Source organism: Penicillium cataractarum, assembly GCF_028827025.1.
Source record: "Penicillium cataractarum strain IBT 29864 chromosome Unknown utg000005l, whole genome shotgun sequence".
Taxonomy (NCBI): Eukaryota; Fungi; Ascomycota; class Eurotiomycetes; order Eurotiales; family Aspergillaceae; genus Penicillium; species Penicillium cataractarum.
The window spans coordinates 3,804,245-3,825,649 of NW_026622741.1; the positions used below are offsets into that span (position 1 = coordinate 3,804,245).

Here is a 21,405-nt window from a genome sequence, read left to right on the forward strand (position 1 = left end):
TTTTCCTGCGTTTGCATCGCATTATCAACTGGAGTTGACTGATTGGAACGCGAGTGCTGGTGTTTGATTCTGGCGCAACACTTTTTTTTGCCTTTTCCCTTCCTTTTACGGGGGACTTTTGCCGTTCAGGGTGTTGCTGTGTTGTGAGCAGCATACACTTTCCATTCTTGGTCCCATATTCAACCGTGTGTGCTCTGGAGTACTTTTCTTGTCTTGGTGCTTGCGATCTGATCCGGGTGATTTCGATGTACTGGCAGTGTACCACTAGCACTCTGCTACAGATGTTTTTAATGAATATAGACTAATACATTGCTCAACTGAAAGAGTTCTTTGTCCTCAAATGTAGAATAGTCCATCCAAATTCCTTGTTAATGGTAAACTAGAGTAGATACTGCTGGGATGGAAGCGGACAAGGTAACCATAGCTATCACGTGCACTCCTGACATGATCCCGACCGCCCGGCAGAAAGGGCTGCGGTTGGAGGTGCTTTCTGGAGAAACTGCGACAGGTCTTCTCACATCCATTGCAGCTTTGTTTTAACTCGGGGCTTTCTTGTTTTTCATTTTCTTCGCGCTCATCATATGCACCACCGATAGAGTCACTTACCCGGACCCCTGCCCGCTCTTCGAACCTCGACCGCAGCCACCGCCGCCATGCGCTTGACCGTCGAGCTCATCCAGAATTCCCTCTCATACATTAATCCGCTCAAAGACCGTGAGCTGGATCTCCGAGGTGCGTTTGACTGCTATACCACCCACCTGAAAAGAACAGGTACTACATCTTGAAATAAGAGCTGGATTGATATCGTCTTTGTGCGTCGCGTGTAGGGCACAAGATCCCCGCAATTGAGAACTTGGGTATTGCCAAGGTGAGTGATGTATTCTCCGGGACTTGCTATGAGCTTGATCCGCCTATTCTGCCAAGTTGGAGGCTGCTGGCTCTGCGGTCGCCCTTTCGAGACTGTATGCTAAGCGCCTTACAGGACCAAGATGCTATTGATTTCACGGACAACGACCTCTCTTCCCTCGGGAACTTTCCTTTCTTCCCTCGCCTTCGTACCCTCCTCCTTGCGCGCAACCGAATCAATCACATCCAACCAAACTTGGGGTCGTCAATCCCGTCTCTGACTTCCCTGGTGCTGACGTCGAATAACCTGTCTGAATTGGCGGATGTCGAATCGTTGCGCTCTCTACCCAAACTCACACATCTGGTCCTGTTGGAGAACCCTATCACACGGAAGGAGGTAGGCAAATCCATCTATTGATAAGGAATTTCTGGTTTCTGGCCTGTTGGATGGTCTAACCCTCATTTTAGAATTACCGGTACTGGATTATCTGGCTGGCACCTTCGGTGCGATTCCTCGACTACCAAAAAGTGAAGGATGTGGAGCGCCAAAAGGCCAAGGAGCTATTCGGAACGGTAGAGCAGCCCTCTGCCCTCGCCTCAAAGATCATGGGCATCAAGTCCCGGGCGTTCGATGCTTCCAGCGCTGCCGGCACCACCGGCGCAACCGACAAGGCTATCCGTGTGAAGCTCACCGACGCCGAGAGAAAGCGCGTGGAGAAGATGATCCGTGAGGCGAAGAGCTTGCAAGAGATCACACGACTGGAGAAGGAATTGAACGAGGGACGGATACCCGGCGGAGCCTTCGGTGCTAGCGACGCCGATGGCGATGAGAAGATGCAAATGTGAGGGGGTTTCACGTTTTGCGGGAGATATTTTTTCCCCTTGAACATATCATGCTTGTCTTGTTTTTTCTTCAACCTGCTTTTCCGGGCTCGGCTTTCTTTTTCGTCATGGTCGTTGGGATTCTCATATTATACCTTGCTTTTCCACTTGCGGGTTGTGTGTGTATCATTCTGGGAGATCTTTTTTCATTGCTTGCCATAGGTGCTTATGTGGTTTGTTCACGCTTCGAGAAATAGCATTATGGGGGCAGAGCTCCATACCCCAAAAAGCCTTTTATTATGCTTGGTGTTTTGTAGTATCTGTCGTAATGGTGATACTTTTCGAGTCAGAAACACTACATGTAAGTCGTCAGTATGTTGGAGCCCTTCACCTCGTTAGTCGTCTTAAATCAAAGTAGTTGCCGGTTGATGATGGCACACATCGCCATTAGAAAGATTTATTACAGGTACCCATAAAACAAAACATCAAGTCATTGGTTAGAGGAAGATACTACCGGAACTGCCAGGCTTGTGGTCAACTGGCTGATACCTCCCCTAGAAACCATGTGCTAAGCACACCATCTTGTCGATCAACCCGAGTGGAAACTCGCGGTATGGATCACGGAAATCAAGCTCGTGGTCCGAGGGTTGTATGACATTGTAGAAATGTACCTAACATCTAAACTAGGAGACCAGAACTCCGCTTACATATATGGAGCCCACCAAAATATCCAGCCACAACTACTAGAATAACCTTTTTACTCTACAAATTTGGATTTGGGGACAGCCAAGTTACTTTCGAAGGAAGTTTGTCTAGAACTCCGAATACCCCCTGACCCACCTCCGCATCTCCGAAGTGGACGAATGTGGTCAACAACCTTCATATTATTATGTACTATACTTCAGTACAGACAGGGGGCATCGCGGTTACCAGGCCGGGAGATAGAAACCCCGCCAATGGTACTCACACGGCACAACTCATCTAAACGCGATCTCGCTAGGGTATAACAAGCGACCCGGCAAAAGCAAATTTCCACAACTCGTATCCCAGCAGGTCCAGAGGGAAAGCCACCACAAGCTAAAGGGAAAAACCAAAGGTCACGTTGTGGAAAGGCAAACAAGAGGGCGCCAACAGAAACGCGTTCGGAGAAAGAAGCCGAAATCGAAACGCTCGATTGGATCCGCCTTAAAACTCTTGATTCCCGCTTCTCAAGAGGCCCGAGCCATTTCTTCATGCTTCGAAATGACCATCGAGAACGTTCGGCAGAAAATCGGGATGAATCGCCATCGAGTTCGCCACCAGGTACGACATTTAGGGGGGAGGCGATAGTTATGCTTGCATTTTGTACAGTGGAGACTTGGGCTTGTCGGAACTCCCCTAGCGGAGAACGCGGGCTACAGAATGCCCCTACCAGGTGCATAGTAGGGTTCGTGGCGCGAGCATCCCTGCCATATTGAGCAAGGAGATATGAGCTGTGTTAGCCTTGGGAATCCCAGAAAACAAGTGTTGATTTCCAAGCGTCCCTTGAAGAAGATCAATACGATAACAATGATGCTGCTAGTTGGAGCACCCTGCTATACTCTAAGCAGTCAATTCCCCGTTGTTCGTCTCACATCGTTCATGCTGATGTTGCGACTCAATTTTGGGCATACAGTAATCCGCCCTATCGCCTCCTCGCTGATGCGCAGGACGGTGCATGTCCGCGTTTGATGGACAAGCGCCCGCCCTTGACTGAGGGGCAATCTGCACAATTAGTACGGTAAAATTTTCGAACCCATATTCCCAAAATATACATAATGTACACACAGACCTTGCCCGAAATTCTGGTCCAGAGTTCTGCTGGATCCCCAAGTGGAGCCGATTTGGACGTCCCCACGAAGTCGGAGTACTAGTCAATGCACTAGATGTAATCCGTCTTGTATAGTAGTAACGAAGAGGAAATTAAAAATGCGAAGTCCTAAACATTCTCTTTGAAAGTTCAATAATGTTAGAGACCAGGTAACTTTGTACTATTTGTGCAAAACTCTTATAGTTCCCATCCCACCTTGGGGAGTCAATGACGGACTTGACATCTCGGCAACCAGAAACTCTGTTTTTCAGTCTCCGCAAAAGACGAAGCGGAGATTCCGACAATCTGGGTGAAGCTTTTCCCCTTATATAACCAAGAATACATTACCTCCATTATTCCCGCTCTCTCTCCCCGTTTCCTCTGAGGAATCACCAACCCTTGTGCAACTTCCCCCCGACGGATGGGCTGCGGTCCCGACTAAGCCGCCACCATGGCTAATGATACAATCACACCAGTAATGTCGCCGCCAGCTGGGCAGACTTCTAATTTCGTCAATCCGGATTATATCGGCGCAAAATTTGTGGCTGTCAATTGCGTCTTTCTGCCATTGGCTGTAATTGCGCTGGGAGTGCGAACATGGACGCGATTGTTCGTTGTGCGAAGCTTCCGCGTGGATGACTGTGAGTAGAAGCGAAAGCCTTGCTTGTGTGGGGTCAATTACTAAACTTTGGCAGATTTGATGATTTTCGCTGCTGTACGTGGCTCTGCAATGGCTATGGATAAGGTATATCGCAATTCTTTTGCTAACAGAAGCCATGGCATTTACAGATATTATCTTGCGTTCTTACTGGAGTAACCCTGGACAGTAAGTAGTCACTACCTTCAAAAGGGCTGCACAAGGAATGTACCCTAACAAGTACAGTGCTTAATTACGGATTGGGAAAGCACATGTGGGATGTGTCACTGGCTCGGTTCTCGCCAATGTTCTCTCTGGTTTGCAACTCCAACTACTGTCCAGTTAAACTAGCTAGCTAACATGTAAACTCGCATGTAGCTGAACCTCATTGCCGCCATCATTTACTGCGCCGCAACTGGCTTCACCAAGGTCTCCGTTCTCGTGTTCTATCTCCGCATTTTCCCAAGTCGCAACTTCCATATCGCAGTTTGGTCAATCGTCTTTATCGCCGCTGGTTACAGTTTCGCTAGTATACTTGCGAATATTTTCAGCTGCAATCCAATCGCTAAATCCTGGGACTCGTCCATCACAACTGGGTCTTGTATGAACAGGCCGGTATTTTACTTTGCCAATGCAGGATTGGGTATTTTCACGGACTTTGCGACTGTCGCTGTCCCAATGTATGTTGCTCTCTGTCAGACTCAAAATGGGAGTGTCGCTAACATAGCACCTACTCAAAGACCATGGCTTCGTCGACTACAAATGCCTATTCGTCAGAAGATTGCCGTTGGTGGTATCTTGGCCATGGGATGCTTGTAAGTGGCGGTCATTCCAATGCAACTATGCTACTACCCAGTCCTAACACCAGCCAATATAGTGTCGGAATCGTTAGCTGCATTCGTCTCGGCAGTCTTTACACTCTCTTAACAAGCAGCGATCTCACCTGTAAGATCCACGCCTACCTACGTAGATTTTTCCCGTGGCTTCCAATTCCTAACCTACTCTCTAGGGACGACTACCGACGCGCTCATGTGGTGTGTTATCGAGCTCAATCTCGGAATTTTCGGTGGCTGCGTCACAGCCATCAGACCATTCGTTCGCAAATACTTCCCCCGCCTCCTGGGCCTTTCCTCTGCAGGTGGATACTACTCTTCTCAATCGCGATCTCGCAAGCACGGACATCCTCTCGGGTCGATCCCTCATAGCGACCGAGTCAACTTTTCTAATCAAGACAATCAATACACGACGACACTCACTACACTAAGAGGTGCACCCGACAACGGCAGTGAAGAGCATATTCTAGGCTCTCAGCCCAACGGCCACACTAAGGATGCCGATGGGGCGACCGGTATCATTCGGACCGTTGAGTTTGATGTGGAAAACAGCTCCACTGCCGCAGCATGAGCGATCTCATGCTTCTTTATGCCCTAATTTTCTTATATCTAGCCAGGAGTCTCTTGAGATATATACCTGGTGATCAATAAATAATACATATGACGACTAATAAATGTGCAAATAGTTCTCGATCGGCTATCTTTTCCGATGTAAATAAACTATCGTCAGATTATTCATCACAGTGAGAACCTTCTAAAGTGGATCCAGCTTACTTCCAGCCCTCTCGGCAAACCCGTCTACCCCTGAGTGGCAGGGAGAACAACCCTCGTTGCGATAATGAAAGAAACCTACCGAAGTTATGAATTGACCCATGTGCAGAAGGAAAGATAGCAGGGATAATAATGAATAATGCACGCAGTTCTTCCTCTAACTATCTGAATCAGTATTGACTTTATTAGCAAGGAACATTCTATGGTCGCCATGTTCATCACAATTTCCCGCGCTTGTTACACCATACCTCGCACCAAGTGGAGACTCCCCACGCAGCTAAGCCCTCCACTTATCCCAATTGATCCCAGCCCATCCCCAACACCGGAGCTAAGCCGGCTCAAGAGGACGACCGGATAGATTGGCAAAGGACGACTAGGCGAGGATACCAATTGCAGTAATCCCCGTGCTTTCCATGGTGAGGTAATTATTCTGTCGCCTGGGGGGTACTTATCGACCTTTTTTTCTCTTCTTCAGTGCTTTGCTCCCTCTGACAACCTCCCCTATAAGTCAAGACAATCATGCGTGTAGCTTCAGTCGCACTGCCTCTGGCAGGCCTTGCTGTGTCGGCTGCCGCTAGTTCTAGCAGCGTTGGGTGCAATGCACTGAAGGGGCCGGTGGCCAACTCGTTGTTCTTCACCGGTAGCACGGTCTATCAGTATGAGACTAAAAACTTCTGGTCGAACACCGAGCTTATGGCTCCTGGTTGTGTGTTCCGTCCCCAGTCCAGCAGTCAGTTGGCCAAGGGTTTGACTGCTCTCGTCGACGCTGAGGCTAAGTTTGCGGTTCGTGGTGGCGGCCACATGGGGATCCGAGTAAGTTTGAATATCTGATAGAAGTATCCGATCGCGAAACTGATTAATTGCAGGGCTCTAACAACATCGATAACGGTGTTTTGGTCGTCATGTCAAACCTGACTACCCTAGAACTGAACAAGGACAAGTCCGTGCTGTCGCTTGGTCCCGGTTACCGGTAAGTCCTGCATTCTGTACCTCTATTAAGAGACAATCATGGGACTAATTCTTGCTAGATGGGGCGATGTCTATGAGTATCTCTCTACCTACGACCTCACCGTTCCAGGTGGTCGTCTCGGCCCCGTTGGTGTGCCTGGTCTGCTCCTTGCTGGCGGTGTCAACTTCTACGGCAACCAGGTCGGCTTCGCTTGCAACAGTGTTATCAACTACGAGGTTGTTCTGGCCAATGGCACCGTTGTTCACGCAAACAAAACTTCCAACTCGGATCTGTTCTGGGCTCTGAAGGGTGGTAGCAGCAACTTTGGTATCGTGACCCGCTTTGACATTGAGACTATCAAGTCGCCCATGGTCTGGGCTGGTGCCCATACCGTCGAGGCCCAATACGTGGACCAGTTCCTTGCTGTAAGTGTCTTCTTCGGACTATTTTACTTATCCCGAATGTGTTGTTGACCGTAAATACCAGGCTATCGCTCAATATGCGGCCAACATTTCTGACCCCAAGACTCACATCGTGCCCGCTCTGGTCCCTGGAGACTCGACTCTGGCCTCGGCGATCCTGTTCTACGACAGTGACAGCCTCAGCTTCCCTGACATCTTGAAGATTTTCACCGATATTCCTTCTGTGAGCAGCACCGTCGGCTTCAAGACCGTTGCCGAGTTTGCCGCTGAGCTGGGTGAGATGGTTGTGCCCGGCATCAAGTAAGACCGAGACGTGGAATCCTGAGTTTCTAATAATGAAGCTAACCATATGCTATAGCGACGTGTTCGTTGCCGGAACCGTCAAGGGAACTACCTATGAGGAGCTCTACCAGGGTATCAGCATCATCAACACTACCTTCTTCAACGAGCTCCCCAAGCTGTACAAGCAGATCCCCAGCGCCAACATCTCCACCATCCAGCTGGACTGGCAGCCCATCGGCGCTGACTGGATCAAGGCCTCTAACGCTCGCGGCGGTAACGCCCTGGGACTGGACGCTTCTCAGGTCTACCTCTGCTACGCTGAGGTTGTGGAGTGGATCGGCTCGGCCTATGATGATATCGTTGCCCAGTGGGTGGAGGATACTACCTATGCTATCAACAATGCTACCCAGAAGGCTGGCCTCTATGATGCTTTCAACTACATGGGTGATGCTGCTGGTTTCCAGTCGATCTTCCCCGGTTACGGTGCCACCAACCAGAAGCGTCTGATCAACATCGCGGAGAAGTACGACCCTGAGCGTGTCTTCCAGACCTTGATGCCTGGTGGCTTCAAGGTTTACTAAGCTGGCTGGCCAGGTTCTAAGCGTCGGTTCAGCTCAGGCACTTACGTGCGACATCTGACGGTTGCCAAGTTAATAATATTGAACTAGTATGTAAATATCAGCAAATAGAACCAATGACCGGGTGTTATTCATATTATTTTCTCAAGAGATGCTTCTCGAACGATGTACATATGTTCCTCAGTATTTAATACTAGGTCTCTACGGGATCCACATAGTCCAGCTAAAATTCTGTAAGACTTTTCTCACTTTACGATTGCAGGGTCATTTCGACTGCTAGCGCATGCGCATATCATAGATCAATTCACAAATCTACTTTCTAGCAGTATAATCTATCCTGAAAGAACCTCACGTTTCAAGGCTCGATTCAATGGCTGTCAACATGAATGAGAAAACTAACCGTTGGCCGGCATTCTATGAACTCAAATGTCTAGTTTAACAACTGTAACGTATAATGGGTCTCTCTAGAAGTTAGATAGTACATTTTCTCGGCCTTGGGGCTTTAATCGACATTTCTGCCCGCTCGCCGGCAGCCAACACTGTGCGATGACTATAACTTTGTTAGCTACGATCATACGGGATGTGTTCGACCTTGAACACCAGGCCACGTTTTATCCACTAATCATGGTAAAAACTCCATATGGAAGGCTCTTCTGGCTTATCAAAAATGTGTTGCACAAGCACTGTTTGCTGCTTTCAATCTTGACCAAGTTTGTTAGGCCGGCTCACAGTTCAGTGCTGGTCGGGTTGTCAATCGCAGTCAATTTCGTCGTAGATAACTCATACAATTCCCACTGGAGTACTAAAGCAGAATTATATCGAGAGCTAGAAGCCCTTGAGCTGCTTCAATGTCTCGAACCTCTATCACGCACTAAAGTTATTATCTCCCTTGAAATAAATGCGGGGTCAGATAAGGGTGCAACTACCCGAGCCAGATTGCCGACCCTCCCACATGGCCACCGGCATCCACCGGCGAATGGCACACGCTTAGCCCCACAGAACAGTGTCAAACAAGCTTGATATTGCATGTCTTGTCGGTAATTTGACACCTTACTCTTACGCCCGGAATCAAGTCAACAATCTACTCATGGACCCAACTGCCGCAGCGCGGAGGAGAAGACGTCGGCGGGTTGCCGAAGAGAATCGAAAACGAGCTGCTCGAGCGTACGTATACTTCCTGCCTGCTGGCACTGATCATAGTCTTACTTACCTATTTGCAAAGGTGCGATCGCTGCAAAGCTCGTAAAAGCAAGTGTGTGGAGTCGCGCTTCGGACAATGTCAAAGATGCTTGACAGGAAATCTAGATTGCAAATTCGAGAAGTAAGGCTAGTCTTCTTTTCCTCCGACAATCCCTCGGCTTGCTTACTGGCTTTAGAGAAAAATCTCCACTGAACGAGGACTCTCCAACCTTGCAATCTCAGGCGACCGCACGAGGCGCCTCAGCTAGCCATGCCAGGGACAGCCCTCGAGACAACATCTCGACTGAAAGCCATGAGTTGTTGTCGCCAGAATCTGCATTGTCGCAAGGCCTTGTCAAGCATGTCGTTGTCGATAACTCGAAGCGAGTTCAGTGGCCCAATATTCTTTCACGTCTCCGCGAAGCGTTCTCCCTGGATCCTCAGGCAGCCCCGGAAGAGCGCGACATGGTCGCCATGCAAGCAGTTCGTACATCGTCCTCATGTTTTTGAAGGCTTAGCTCATCCAGTTTGAAAGCGCATGATTAAACCCAAGGCATTGCACCCTTACGAATTGACAAGACTTCGGGCAGCGATAGACGCTTTTCCCCCACAACCCGTTGCCGATTTCCTTCTTTCAGTATTCACAAAGCACGCAACAGACACATTCTTTTACTTTGATCAGGCCCAACTTATAGGCGAGATTGAAGAGTTTTACGCAACTCCAACCACCAGCCTAAGGTCTGATCCAAGCTTTATCGGCCTGGCAATGGCTACCTTCGCTCTCGCAAGCCAGTGGACAACGCTAGAGCGACCGGAAGGATCCGATATTATTCGCAACCGAGAAAGTTCTGATCTTGGAAGGTTATTCCACTATCATGCTAAAACTCTGATGCCCGACATACTAGATCGATCGTGTTTGAGGTCTATCCAGGCCCCATTTGTCTTGGGTGTATATCTCATGCCGGCAAGTGCAATTGGTTCATCTTATGTCTATATGGGCATGGCTCTTCGAAAAGCTTTGACTTTCGATCTCCATCTGAACGTGGAGGACCAGGGAATGGATGAGCGAGAGAAGGAGGTCCGGCGTCGTCTCTGGTGGTCCATATACTCCCTCGAGCGGTAAGGCACAAGCTTCATGTACTGCTTCTTGTCACTAAACGACTTTAACAGTTGCACTACAGTGAAACTCAACAGGCCACGTTCCATCAGCGCCGACATAATTACAGCTCTACCTCCTTCGCCGTACCCTCCTCTGGACCGCCTTCAAACCTATGATAATATTCACTTCCAAATAGCATACAGCCGCTTGATCAAGATACTTGATCAAGTAGCTGACCTCGGGTACGTTTAACTTTGAAATGGCTTGGATCTACTCTAACAGTTATCAGGGACGGCCAAATGAACGCAGAGCAGCTATTGCGTTGTTCAAAATGGGAGGCAGATCTCAAAGAGTGGAAGAGATCTTTACCTCAGAACTTCAAGCTAGATCGTATCGATCCAAAAGCTCCGAGCTATCGCACAGTCTTCCATCTCTACTTGAATTATTACTATTCATGGATTACCATGGGCAAAGTCTCACTCGTGACTGTGGCCCGGTCCAGGCTTCGGCAATATCTCCTTCCCGAGCATCACGCACCCCAAATTTGTGACACCGTGAGACGGCTTTCCGATTCCTGCACAAAAGCTGCCAGAAAGCTTTTGCAACTATTCGAAAATTTGACGAATACCCAAAACATAACACGTTTCTCTTTCACCGACTTTCAGGGTTGCAGTATCGCAACTATAGTGACCCTAGTTGCTGGTATCCTAGAACGTGATTCAGGGTACGAAGCTCGGGTAGCATTCGGGCTGGATTGTCTCGGAAGAATGGCCGCAGGTAATATGACTGCTCAAATGGGCGTCAGATTTGTCGAGGCTGTTCGTTCCATTACAAACGAGGCCGCAGAGAAGCTTCATTGTGCCAGCTCTCGCAGGAAAAGGCATGATGAGGACGTGGACTCTAGATCAACCTCCGCTTACAACCAATGGGCTGAGTGGCTTACGATACAAGAACAAGAGGATACATCTTGCCGCACTCTCACTGAACCGGGACAATTGCAGACATCTTCAACTTCGCATCCTGTTGTTGGTCCATGGCCACCGTGGCAAGCTATCGACGATGAAATCTTTCAAAATACGTCTTCCATACCGCAGCAGGGTATCAGAGAGGCAAGAGACCACCAATGGCTAGAAGCTACAGATCAGGATTTATTTTCGGGCCTCCACGGTGATGAGCAGACTTTATTGATGGGCCTCACTGGGCTAGATGCTCTGGACTTTTCAGGATTGACAGACCAATTGTAACAATGTCGAGTGTATCGCTCCACACAACTGCCATTTTTCAAAATCAATTCGTGATCTTCAGGTTCACTTCGATGATACATATCTAGCCAAATTCTTGGATTCAATCAGAAAACCTTCTAAATGTCTTTCGGGACTTATTTCTAGGAAATCTCTGGACCCTTCGCGAAGATCTGGAAGGTTATCTATTTATCTGGAACAAGATTTGTATCTCATCGTATACCGCATACGAGAACAACACTCAGCTCTCCAGGATTTCGCTTGTGTTAAGGCGTGGCGGGAGTGCCTTACTGAGGCTCTCGAAGTAAATTGTCACGCCACAGTTTTGATTCTTTTTCTTTTCTACCAATTCCTCACAGTCGTTAGCGCCAGGCGGGAGGCTAATTGGTGGCTCATTAGCCTTCAACCATATCCCCCATGCTGGAATCCACTTTCGCCGACTAGTTGTCGCCAAAGAGCGCTGTCTTACGGTATCAACCTTCCCAATAGGGCTAACGCTAACGCTAGACATGACAACGAAGCTGATGAAGAACAACACTTTTGTAGCTTCCACAAAAATTAGATATAACACACGTCTAGGGACTACCATTCCAACTCCGACAAGAAGAACACCGACCGACCAGGTTAAATCGAGCGCAGGCACCAGTCCACCACTACTACATACAAGATGACCTATCACTAGTGGTCAAAGAAGGTGGCGGAACATTGGAACGTGGAGCATACGCATATCTGATTTACGCCCGTCCTAGTCTAGCCCAGTAAGGCTAAAGCTTTCCCTAAACGCACTACTACAGTACTTCTACTCTAGCTCAAACCCTCAGTGGTCAATACTATTTATACGGGTATAACGTGCATCGGCTACGGCGGACGATAGAGGGGACTTCCCCAAAACTCCTAAATCCTACTAAGTACCTTTACCGCTTCTTCCTCCGTCCTATACGCTCTACCCGAATATCCCAAAATCATCTTACCTAGGCAGGTACTTACGTCTAGCTATATAGATTATATCATAAATCACATAGCTCGTAACTAAAAAGTTATCTATAGCCCTATTTACTAGTCTTATATATTCTAAGGTGGGTGATTTAGGAGATTAGCTATAAGATTCTAGGTCTTAAGATTAGCCTTAAGATTAGTCTTGAGATTTTCGTCTTGAGATTCGTCTTGAGATTCGTCTTGAGATTCGTCTTGAGATTCGTCTTGAGATTCGTCTTTTCGTCTTGAGATTCGTCTTGAGGTTCGTCTTGAGATTCGTCTTGAGATTATAGATTATATTTAAATTTGAGCTTAAGTAATCTTATTGGTTAGTTACTTTAAATCTATTTTCATCAGTTTCCTGTGGTAAAATCGCTTTTCTATAGGGTATATAGGAAATGCATAGATTATACAGGGCAAAGAATAGCTGAAATCGAGATCCTGCCGGGTTGAAAATCGCTAACTAAGAGTTTTGGGGGAGTCCCCTCTATCGTCCGTCGTAATGGGCCCGATATCTTATACTATAAGGTCTTAGACATAAGTATAAGTGAGTACGAGAGCAAACAGTTATTTAAGTTAGACTTACTGCTGGAGGGCATCCGGCAAGTCATATTCATTAGTATAATCTTCATCAATTAATGAACTAGTAGTCTTTTGTAGGAATTATTAGAGGTCATAGTATTCTGTAAGGGTACTGTCGCCGATTTTTCCGCTAGTGATAACGATGAGCCCTGATTGCGTCTCCAAAAGAAATCTTAGTATCTGGACTTGAATTTGATCTACTGCAAATTACTCCGGATTGTTAACACTTAGTGATTCTGCATATGTACACTTTCCTGCAGGAGTACAGGAACCATCAGCGCCTCTCCCTCGATGGAGAACATGATACTAGTCACACTCAACCGTGGACATGGACATTTCAAGGTTTTCTGGCCAAATCAAACTTCATTTGACTGAAGATATAGACATACGGTGGAGACACTGTATGGATAGGTATAGAATTCTGGGATTATTATATACTTCTCTCACTTCCTTGCAATATCTTTGGTGAACTCTGATACTGAAGTGATTGCTTTTGCTCTTGAATGAGCTTTGGGATATGATAGTGAATTCATCAACTCTATTACTATCGTCTATTACTATCGTCTATTACTATCGCTGTTCTCTTCACCTGCTCTGAAAATAAAGTTCCTCCTTATGGCCAGGTCGTCGTGCCTTCCACTTTGGGTAATCACCTTCTCGTGACTCGACTGTCGCTGTCGCCCACCTTTTTTTCCAATATGGCTGAAGCCCTTGAAACCCCCCAACCTGATTCTTCTCTAACTTCTCTTCTTCATCCTCCTCCTCACCTCTCACCCGCCCTCCCCCCGCTCAGCAAGAAAGTCTCCCCCCGTCAACCTTTTTTTTTACTTTTTTTTTTTAAAAAAAAAAAATACAAGTCGACATGGCCGGCGGTCCTGTGACCGTCGTTTCCTCGCCTGCTGGCCAATCCAGCAAGGCCGGCTCTGCCTCCGGCGCTGGGGGCGAGAAGAAGGGTGGGGGGTGACCCCCCAAGAAGCCCAACTCGGGCGTCGAGGTAAGCACGTACTGCTCAGTATGATTCTTCTTCTTCTTCTTCTTCTTCTTCTTCTTCTTCTTCTTCTTCTTCTTCTTCTTCTTCTTCTTCTTCTTCTTCTTCTTCTTCTTCTTCTTCTTCTTCTTCTTCTTCTTCTTCTCTCTCGACTTGTCGAACATGGTTCATGACACTGGTTGATGGCATCCGGGCGATGACACTCGTCTGCTTGATGAGACTGGTCGAGGACACTCCTCTGGTCGATGACATCTCCAGTCGATGACACTCCTCTGGTTGATGACACCTCTGGTCGAGAGCACCAGTCTGCTTGATGAGAGTGGTGTGTATTATCTACGGATGAAAATGATGCTGATAAATGTGAATAGAAGAACGAGGTCGTCTGCCCGGTTTGCGGTGTGGTCGGGCACGATGCCCAGCACTGCCCTACGGCAATGTTCGCGTATTTCTATGCGCGGACACTTGCCGCCGGGGTAGATCCCAATTCGGTATGCGAACCTGAGAGTACACGATGGATAGAAGGGAGACTAATTCCACTTGTCAGTTTGGTCACCCCCACCAGTCCCGCCGTCGTCGCCGCCGCCGTCGTCGCCAAGGGGCACGGCACCCCACGGGCGACAACAATGCGTAAGTGCTCACTTTCTTGGATCAGCTTCTTGGAATTTTCTCCCCTTCATCATGTTCACCCACACAATTTATGCTGTCAGCATTGGAGATCACGCTTGTCATCCCTCCAGTGGAAGTGTTGGTCACTCCATTCGAACTATGTTGTGCCAATTCAATGGCTCTCGCAGTTGATCTCGCATGACCATTGACCCTGTCACCTTTCACCTTCCATTTCCTCTTATCCTGTCCTCTGTGGCCAGCCATTTGGAGGTTCAATGGATTTGGGGTACAATTGGCTAGGCTGAGCTGCTTCCATGGCGGTGTTGAGGCCGACATTGTTACTCTGTATTCATTGGCACTGATCTTGCTGCCAATTGTTGTCTACCGTTGCTCCAAATGATTCCTTCATTTACACTCTTCATTTCACTGGCCCCCCAAATCACTGGAGATTGCGCATTCCCACGTTACCAACCTACTGACATAGTAAAATTTCATAGCGCCGAAAATAATGACACCCCTGCCGATGAAGATGGGGAGGAGTAAGGAGGAAGTGTCCGGAGTCTTTTGTGGTGGTTTTTTTTTTTTTTTTTTTCTTCTTTTTCTTTTTTCGGAGTTCAAAATTCGCTCCACGGGAGCTTGATATCCTAGCACAATATCTTAAATTCAACATTCATTATTCACCCTCTTGACATAGTTACTCGTCATGCATTTTCTTGTTATTCCCCCTCCCCTCTTTCTTGAGGAAAGATAATGTAAGATAGGACCGCGTGATACATTCTCAGTCATTCTAGTCATTCTAGCGAGAAAATAACTGGCACGAGTAATGAGATTGATTCTCTACTAGTCTCTGTATCGTATTAAGTGTCTTGGCCATCAGCAGCCTAGGTTGGGGTTCTCAACAGAGATTGAGAAATGCATATCGTGCTGCTTCACCCAAGAGGAGCCGCCTTTTTGCAGTTGGCACCCTTTGCAAGCAGATAAGTCGAAATAGAAAATGGAGAGGAATAAAGTCCCATAAAAGAAGGCAGAAAGACAGAAAGATACCAAAAAATATGTTGAACAGCCATATCGTATGGGGCGGACATCTAGTTCAAGTGATTGAGGAGAATATCGGAGGACGGTAAGTGTCCCTCTTTTGACTCGGGTTTTACCTCTTCAGAGGCTCACTCTTCAAGGATAATTTGGGACTCGAAGTCCGCAATCCTACGCGTCAAAATGCCCACCGAAGGCCACGACCTTGCGCAAACTTGGATCCAACATTCCGTTTTCCTCACATGGATGACCAAAACCAACTCAATTTCTCCAGACGAGGCTTCACTTCTCCAAACCCAGATCGGAACAACATTAGGACTTCCAACTTAGTCAGGCCGCAAGGTATTGGAGTTAGAGAGAATACCGAGGGAAGATTTTCGAAAGGTCTGCAAGATTCATGTTAAAGGACCCATAGGGAGTGGAAAGTTAATCACTTGATAGGTGTTATTATCGCTGTCCTCCTGCGTAGGCGGCTTCGGGGTCGGGGTTGGCGTCCGTTCCAACCTGATCTCCAAGCACGACTAGGCTAGCCCAGAAAAGGGAACGCTCGGCCTTCATCTTCTCGTCGGCTTTGGGAGCGATTTTGAAACCGTGTTGTGCAGCGGCTTTGAGGCCGACAAAGGCGTAGTAGCGCTTCCAGACCGGGGCGGTAGTGGTCGTCCAGTCGGGGCGCGGGATCCTGGGGAACGCAGTTTGCGCGGACGTGCCCGTTGCCATCCCAGACGCCCTTGAATCGCGCACGTTGGCTCATCGTCGTCTCTTTCATGGCGGCGTACACCAGCTCGTCGCTGAGCATGGCGTTCGCGTCGGCTGGGAGCAGGAGGGTACCGTCGTCGAGACGGTCGAACTTGACGTAGAGGGGGAAGGTGTCAAGCTCGCGCTGCGTTGGGTGCTTCCCTGTACAAATAGTCATTGTATAAATTACTTGTTACCATTCCTTAAATCCCTCAATGTAGATTCCAGAACATCGTGTAGAGAAATGAAGGCTTAAGTACTTACACACCGTTATCTTTGATTGACTGCTGCCTTGGTGTCCTGGTTAGACCTAATATATAAGACAATTATATCCACTGGTGTACATCATGAAAAATTAAGGCCAAGGAAAGCTAAACAAGAATAAGAAAGCGGGCGCGCAGTACAGAGGGGATTGACTAATCCTCAGGGGGGATAGAAAATCAGCGTCATTCCATTATACCCCCAGAAGGGGTAGAAAGGCCCTTTTATATAAGTAAAATACTAGGCCAAAAAAGGGTTTTAATTAACCTCGTTGAAATCTGCTAAGACTAATAATTGACAAGACGTGTTAAAGAAGGTGTCGAGAGAAGGTGTCGAGAGAGGTGTCGAAGGAGATAGACATTTCTCTATATCAAAAGGAAGATCCTTAGTAACAGTGATTCACCCTCGATATGGATATTTAGGGGAAGAATGTCTATAAGGCGAACGAAAAGATATAAAAACAGTATAAGATGGATGGTCAGTTCATTAATTTCTACCCCCTCTGTACTGTAACTCGTAAGAAAGCATCAAGCATTCCATTCAGAAACTACATTCATTCATCTATGTGTGATGCGCAGATCTTATAAAATGCTTCAAAATTCAAATAAACCCTTGACATTGTTTGGCGTCATCCATGGAAAACACACCTTGGTGTCGCTTACAGCTCTGATGTCCAAATATATACATTGATCATCGTTCTATATAGTGATCATCATACACACACAACTAACTACGTGTAAGATTCTGCTACTTTCTTTTGCTAATGTCTATCCTTTCCCTACCTATTACCCCTAAGATTGCTTTTCGAATACTGCTCTACGTTTTGAGAAGTCCCTCAGTGCTACTAACCCGTTAGTTTGCCCGGTTTGGCTTGGTATCATTCCTCCACAACGTCGAATTAGATTTGATAATCAGTGGATATTGTAGGTTCTAGTATTAAATAAGGCTTTAGACTTCTAAGTACGGTATTAAAATCCATGTTTAGTCATGGGCTAAAGTCTGGAATCATAATAGGCTCGGGGAGGAGACGGAATGCGCTCTAGTGCTGAACAACCACGGAAGCTTTTCGACCCACACTTAGCCATTTTCTTATGCAAAGCTATGCTAAAAGAGCCGTAATTAGACTATTCTAAAGTCTCTACTAATATATGGTCACTCAAATCAAGATTAGCCATGTTAGGCATAGATCCATCCAATATAAAGTGTATCATTTTTGGTTTACACCATTAATCTTTATTTTTTTGGACTATTCAACGAAGCACCGGTAGCTCAGGGGTTAGAGTATGGGATTGCAGATCCTAGGGTCGGGCGTTCAAATCGCCCTCGGTGCTCATTACTTTTTGAACATTTTGCGGATTTTTCTTATATTTTTGTGGATTTTGTCTTATTTCCGCAGAATAGGGCTTTGAATATGAAACTAGCAACTATTACGCCCCTATTATATTAGAAACTATCTTAATTTAAAGGCATATCATACTACTAGGTCTAATAAAAGCGGTTGTCGCTGGGCAGAGTTTCATGTTGCGACCAGGTACATCTTTCGGGTAGGGTTTAGCCCCTATTTTGACTCTACCGTATTACATAACACTCTAACCACACGTGACCTCATGTACATGCCCCGTATGTCATCTATTCCTCAAAGAAATGGCATCATCAGGGACAGAAACGTCAAGTCAGTTCCTCGAATCGGGCCTGGTCCTAATAGGAATTTCTGCACAATTATTGTACGTAGAAATTTTAGATTTCATGACAATGATAACCTCTATCACGTATTCAAGAAATTAGTTCACTCATGAAGTTAAATAAATCACCTGGTTCTAATAATAAGCACTTGATATCGGATAGCTCCCAACAGCATTTTTGAAGCAAAGCCTGCCCATTTCCCACCCCAGTAATATCGTTACATGATTATGAGCTATGCCATGTTTGCTAAGAAAAGCTTGGAAACCCGAGCCGTAGATTGCAAGTCCTTCAATCGGTTGCTCAAAGTGGTTGTTCAAATTCTTTTTGACCCTAAGTTTTTCATTTTCGGATTCAAGGCACTGCAGTGAGTTTGTTGCTTCCATGGACCATGATAATTGAATTCATTCTTCAATGGTACATTTCTCTCTGATGAACCTACAGGCCGGCTTTTTCATAGTAATCGACCTTCAATTGATTTGTTAGATTATATGATAATCCACTAACCATTCCATGATCAATATATAATGCAACCATACATACAATCAAGTAAGATGGTTTTACCAAGTAAATACCTCCTCAGTGAGACCAGTCTCATCGCCTTCCCTGTTGTAGCGTACTTTGATCCGCTTTTGCTCATCAAACTGAGGCGACAAAGATCGGACCCGAGAAGACAATAGGATATCAGAAGGATGATACTCCGTGCCAGGTGAAATATTTGCCGCAGTTTCTTCAATCCTCACAATGCGATTAGCGATGCGCCCTGCCAGATCGGAGTCCCAAAGTCCCTCCCGCCTCTGGCAGTAAGAAAGCAGAAATAGGGCCTGGTGGCGTGTGGAAGACTCGCGACAGCGAGTGGCACATATATACAGTGGTGTGACGATACCGAGCGATAGGGAAAATGTTGAAGATACCGACTTGGCAGGTTTGGGGCGAAGAGGAGGAAGAGAGGTTGGCTTGCTGGTTGGCAAAGGCGGAGGCTCATCTGGCGATGGTGTTCCTGGCGAAGAAGAGCGCATGAAAAGAGTAGTCGCCGAAATTCCAAACATTTCTGCGATAAGAGACGTAATGGAGGCGAAGTCGACAGTAAACCTGTCCCAGCTGAGCTCCGAAGGTGGCCATTCTAGACGAATAAGGATGCCGATAGTTGCTCTCCAGACTTTGAGTATTGATACCAAGAAGCTGTTATCATCCTTGTGCAATTTGGGCCGATTCACCCAATCGTCAAAAATGGCGACCCAGGTTTTCAAATCCGATAGGATTTGGAAGAATTCAGTTTGGATGTATTGAACCTGGGCAACAAATTCAAATGCTTGGTCCCTCGTAGAGTCTTCAAGCATCTCACAAACAGCTTCAAAGCGAGTGAACCGATTATAGAGAACTTGAAATGACGCGAGAAATTCTTGAACGTTTGAAGGTGGTCGCGAGGAGTCAATAGCATAATGTTGAAATGAGGATAGAATGGCTGGACGCAGTTCACTCTCAAGTATTTCGTCACCATGTATTTCCAGTATCTGATTCTCTAGGATACCAAAGAGCAGAGTAATGGTTTCTGGTGGCATGTATCTGGATAAAGTAGATCCATCTGACAATAGCTGCTGCTGCTTGATAATCTTGAGACCAGAAATTGCATGTCGAAATGCCGACTTGTAGTTACTTTGAAGACATTCAAAGCAGAAGAAAAGTATGCAAGCAATGAGGAAGGTATCGTTTGTTTGAGAAGAAGTTTGGGGGTTAACAGCAACGAGCTGGCGGATTGCTTTATTGTAATTGAGCAGGGTAAATTGAGTTGCCTCGCGAGACGCTGTCAACCCCTGTTGATCAAATACAAAAGTACGATGGAGGGAGCCGATGGCGATGGCAACAGTCCGAATGATTGGCTCGTTGTATGTTGCTTGGAGCAAGAAGGTGCCGATTTGAGAGCCAAAACAGTTCTTGGTATGAAGCTGGAAGAACTCCAATGCACGGTATTCAGCCTCGTGAACCAATTCAGGGGATTGTGGAACCTGCCACATCCGAGTCGGCTGTAAAATTCCGGGGACGTGTTGAATAATTCGAAGGGCATCCCCAGGGGTCGGGCTCCCGGGCCTTGAGGGGCCCTGAGGGTCTGGATAGCCGCCACAAGCTCGACCAGTCGAGACGCACTTGAGGCAAGCAGGTTTTTTTTCATCACATTTGACACGACGGATTCTGTGGCGGTCATTAATACCTTAGCTAGTGTAGATTCACACGCCGTGCTTGCATCGTATCATTTTAACGACGAGGCCTAGGACCGACCCATGGTGACTTTGAAGACATACTTGCAGGTGACGCACCCAGTGCGGGATCTACCCTTTGAAACTCTGCGACTGGATCCGGTCATGCTGGAAAGTGGGATTTGGAGACAGCCCTACGGCTCGCTTCTAGCGAAAGAAGCCAGCAGAACTCAACCCCAATTCCTTTTGTCGGTGACATTTGGCCCCCAGACGATGAGACACAGCCCCGATGATGACTGGATGCCAGCTGGTCAAGCTATTCCTATTCTGTCTAGCGCAACCGAGAGCACTTCACTGAATGGTGAGCATATCATAGGCTGACGTTGGTAGTGAAGAAGCATAAATGAGGCTAACGCACTGCCCTCCACCCTCATCCTAGCAGCCCTATAATTAAAGGTTCCACCGACCTAGATTGATCCATATTCATCTCCTCTCGGATGGTGTAGACGAGATATCCAGTAGTTGGGGATTTACCGGTGATAGTTAGTGCTGAGAGGCTGACATTGTGGGGGCCGAAAGAAAAGGGGGATTCCATTTTGACAATGGGATGTATAGGATGAGGCTGAGAGTACGGAGCACGCTTCTAAACAAATGCTGGAAATATGGGTATAAAACAAATGAAATTCTTCGTGCTCAAGTCAAGTTTCTGTTCCACATTCATTTTTTTTCTGTTTCGAACAACCTCATCTCCAGTATTCGATGTTGTCAAAATCTATCCTTCTCGGAGCCTTCGGGCTAATCCCGATGTCTTTGGCGGTGCCTCACTCTGTGCCTGCCCGAATTGATCTGAATCATCGGGTAGCT

At 47.0% G+C, this 21,405-nt stretch overlaps 8 protein-coding genes across 8 annotated transcripts; 5 read left to right on the forward strand and 3 right to left on the reverse strand.

Annotated features, from left to right (window-relative positions):
- Positions 1-653: 653 nt before the first annotated feature.
- lea1 (U2 snRNP complex subunit LEA1) lies at positions 654-1,692 on the forward strand (the record flags this gene model as incomplete). Its single annotated transcript, XM_056699991.1, has 4 exons — positions 654-732; positions 828-868; positions 983-1,243; positions 1,315-1,692. The coding sequence occupies 4 exons, from the start codon at positions 654-656 to the stop codon at positions 1,690-1,692; spliced, it is 759 nt and encodes a 252-aa protein (XP_056555404.1).
- A 2,255-nt stretch (positions 1,693-3,947) lies between these two features.
- Positions 3,948-5,537, forward strand: N7496_007063 (uncharacterized protein; the record flags this gene model as incomplete). Its single annotated transcript, XM_056699992.1, has 8 exons — positions 3,948-4,137; positions 4,192-4,211; positions 4,286-4,322; positions 4,380-4,450; positions 4,512-4,813; positions 4,874-4,948; positions 5,011-5,078; positions 5,143-5,537. 8 exons carry the CDS (start codon positions 3,948-3,950, stop codon positions 5,535-5,537), a joined length of 1,158 nt encoding a protein of 385 aa, XP_056555405.1.
- A 719-nt stretch (positions 5,538-6,256) lies between these two features.
- Positions 6,257-7,971, forward strand: N7496_007064 (FAD-binding oxidoreductase; the record flags this gene model as incomplete). Its single annotated transcript, XM_056699993.1, has 5 exons — positions 6,257-6,550; positions 6,604-6,707; positions 6,766-7,111; positions 7,173-7,408; positions 7,467-7,971. The coding sequence occupies 5 exons, from the start codon at positions 6,257-6,259 to the stop codon at positions 7,969-7,971; spliced, it is 1,485 nt and encodes a 494-aa protein (XP_056555406.1).
- A 1,084-nt stretch (positions 7,972-9,055) lies between these two features.
- Positions 9,056-11,490, forward strand: N7496_007065 (fungal specific transcription factor domain-containing protein; the record flags this gene model as incomplete). The annotated part of the gene is made up of 5 exons (XM_056699994.1): positions 9,056-9,132; positions 9,345-9,630; positions 9,683-10,266; positions 10,318-10,488; positions 10,536-11,490. 5 exons carry the CDS (start codon positions 9,056-9,058, stop codon positions 11,488-11,490), a joined length of 2,073 nt encoding a protein of 690 aa, XP_056555407.1.
- A 2,391-nt stretch (positions 11,491-13,881) lies between these two features.
- N7496_007066 (uncharacterized protein) lies at positions 13,882-14,196 on the reverse strand (the record flags this gene model as incomplete). The annotated part of the gene is made up of 1 exon (XM_056699995.1): positions 13,882-14,196. The coding sequence occupies one exon, from the start codon at positions 14,194-14,196 to the stop codon at positions 13,882-13,884; it is 315 nt and encodes a 104-aa protein (XP_056555408.1).
- A 270-nt stretch (positions 14,197-14,466) lies between these two features.
- On the forward strand, positions 14,467-14,840 carry N7496_007067 (uncharacterized protein; the record flags this gene model as incomplete). Its single annotated transcript, XM_056699996.1, has 2 exons — positions 14,467-14,659; positions 14,740-14,840. The coding sequence occupies 2 exons, from the start codon at positions 14,467-14,469 to the stop codon at positions 14,838-14,840; spliced, it is 294 nt and encodes a 97-aa protein (XP_056555409.1).
- Positions 14,841-16,117: 1,277 nt separating this feature from the next.
- N7496_007068 (uncharacterized protein) lies at positions 16,118-16,583 on the reverse strand (the record flags this gene model as incomplete). The annotated part of the gene is given in 2 exon segments (XM_056699997.1): positions 16,118-16,275; positions 16,289-16,583. 2 exon segments carry the CDS (start codon positions 16,581-16,583, stop codon positions 16,118-16,120), a joined length of 453 nt encoding a protein of 150 aa, XP_056555410.1.
- A 2,323-nt stretch (positions 16,584-18,906) lies between these two features.
- On the reverse strand, positions 18,907-21,136 carry N7496_007069 (Zn(II)2Cys6 transcription factor domain-containing protein; the record flags this gene model as incomplete). The annotated part of the gene is made up of 2 exons (XM_056699998.1): positions 18,907-20,536; positions 21,009-21,136. The coding sequence occupies 2 exons, from the start codon at positions 21,134-21,136 to the stop codon at positions 18,907-18,909; spliced, it is 1,758 nt and encodes a 585-aa protein (XP_056555411.1).
- Positions 21,137-21,405: the final 269 nt, after the last annotated feature.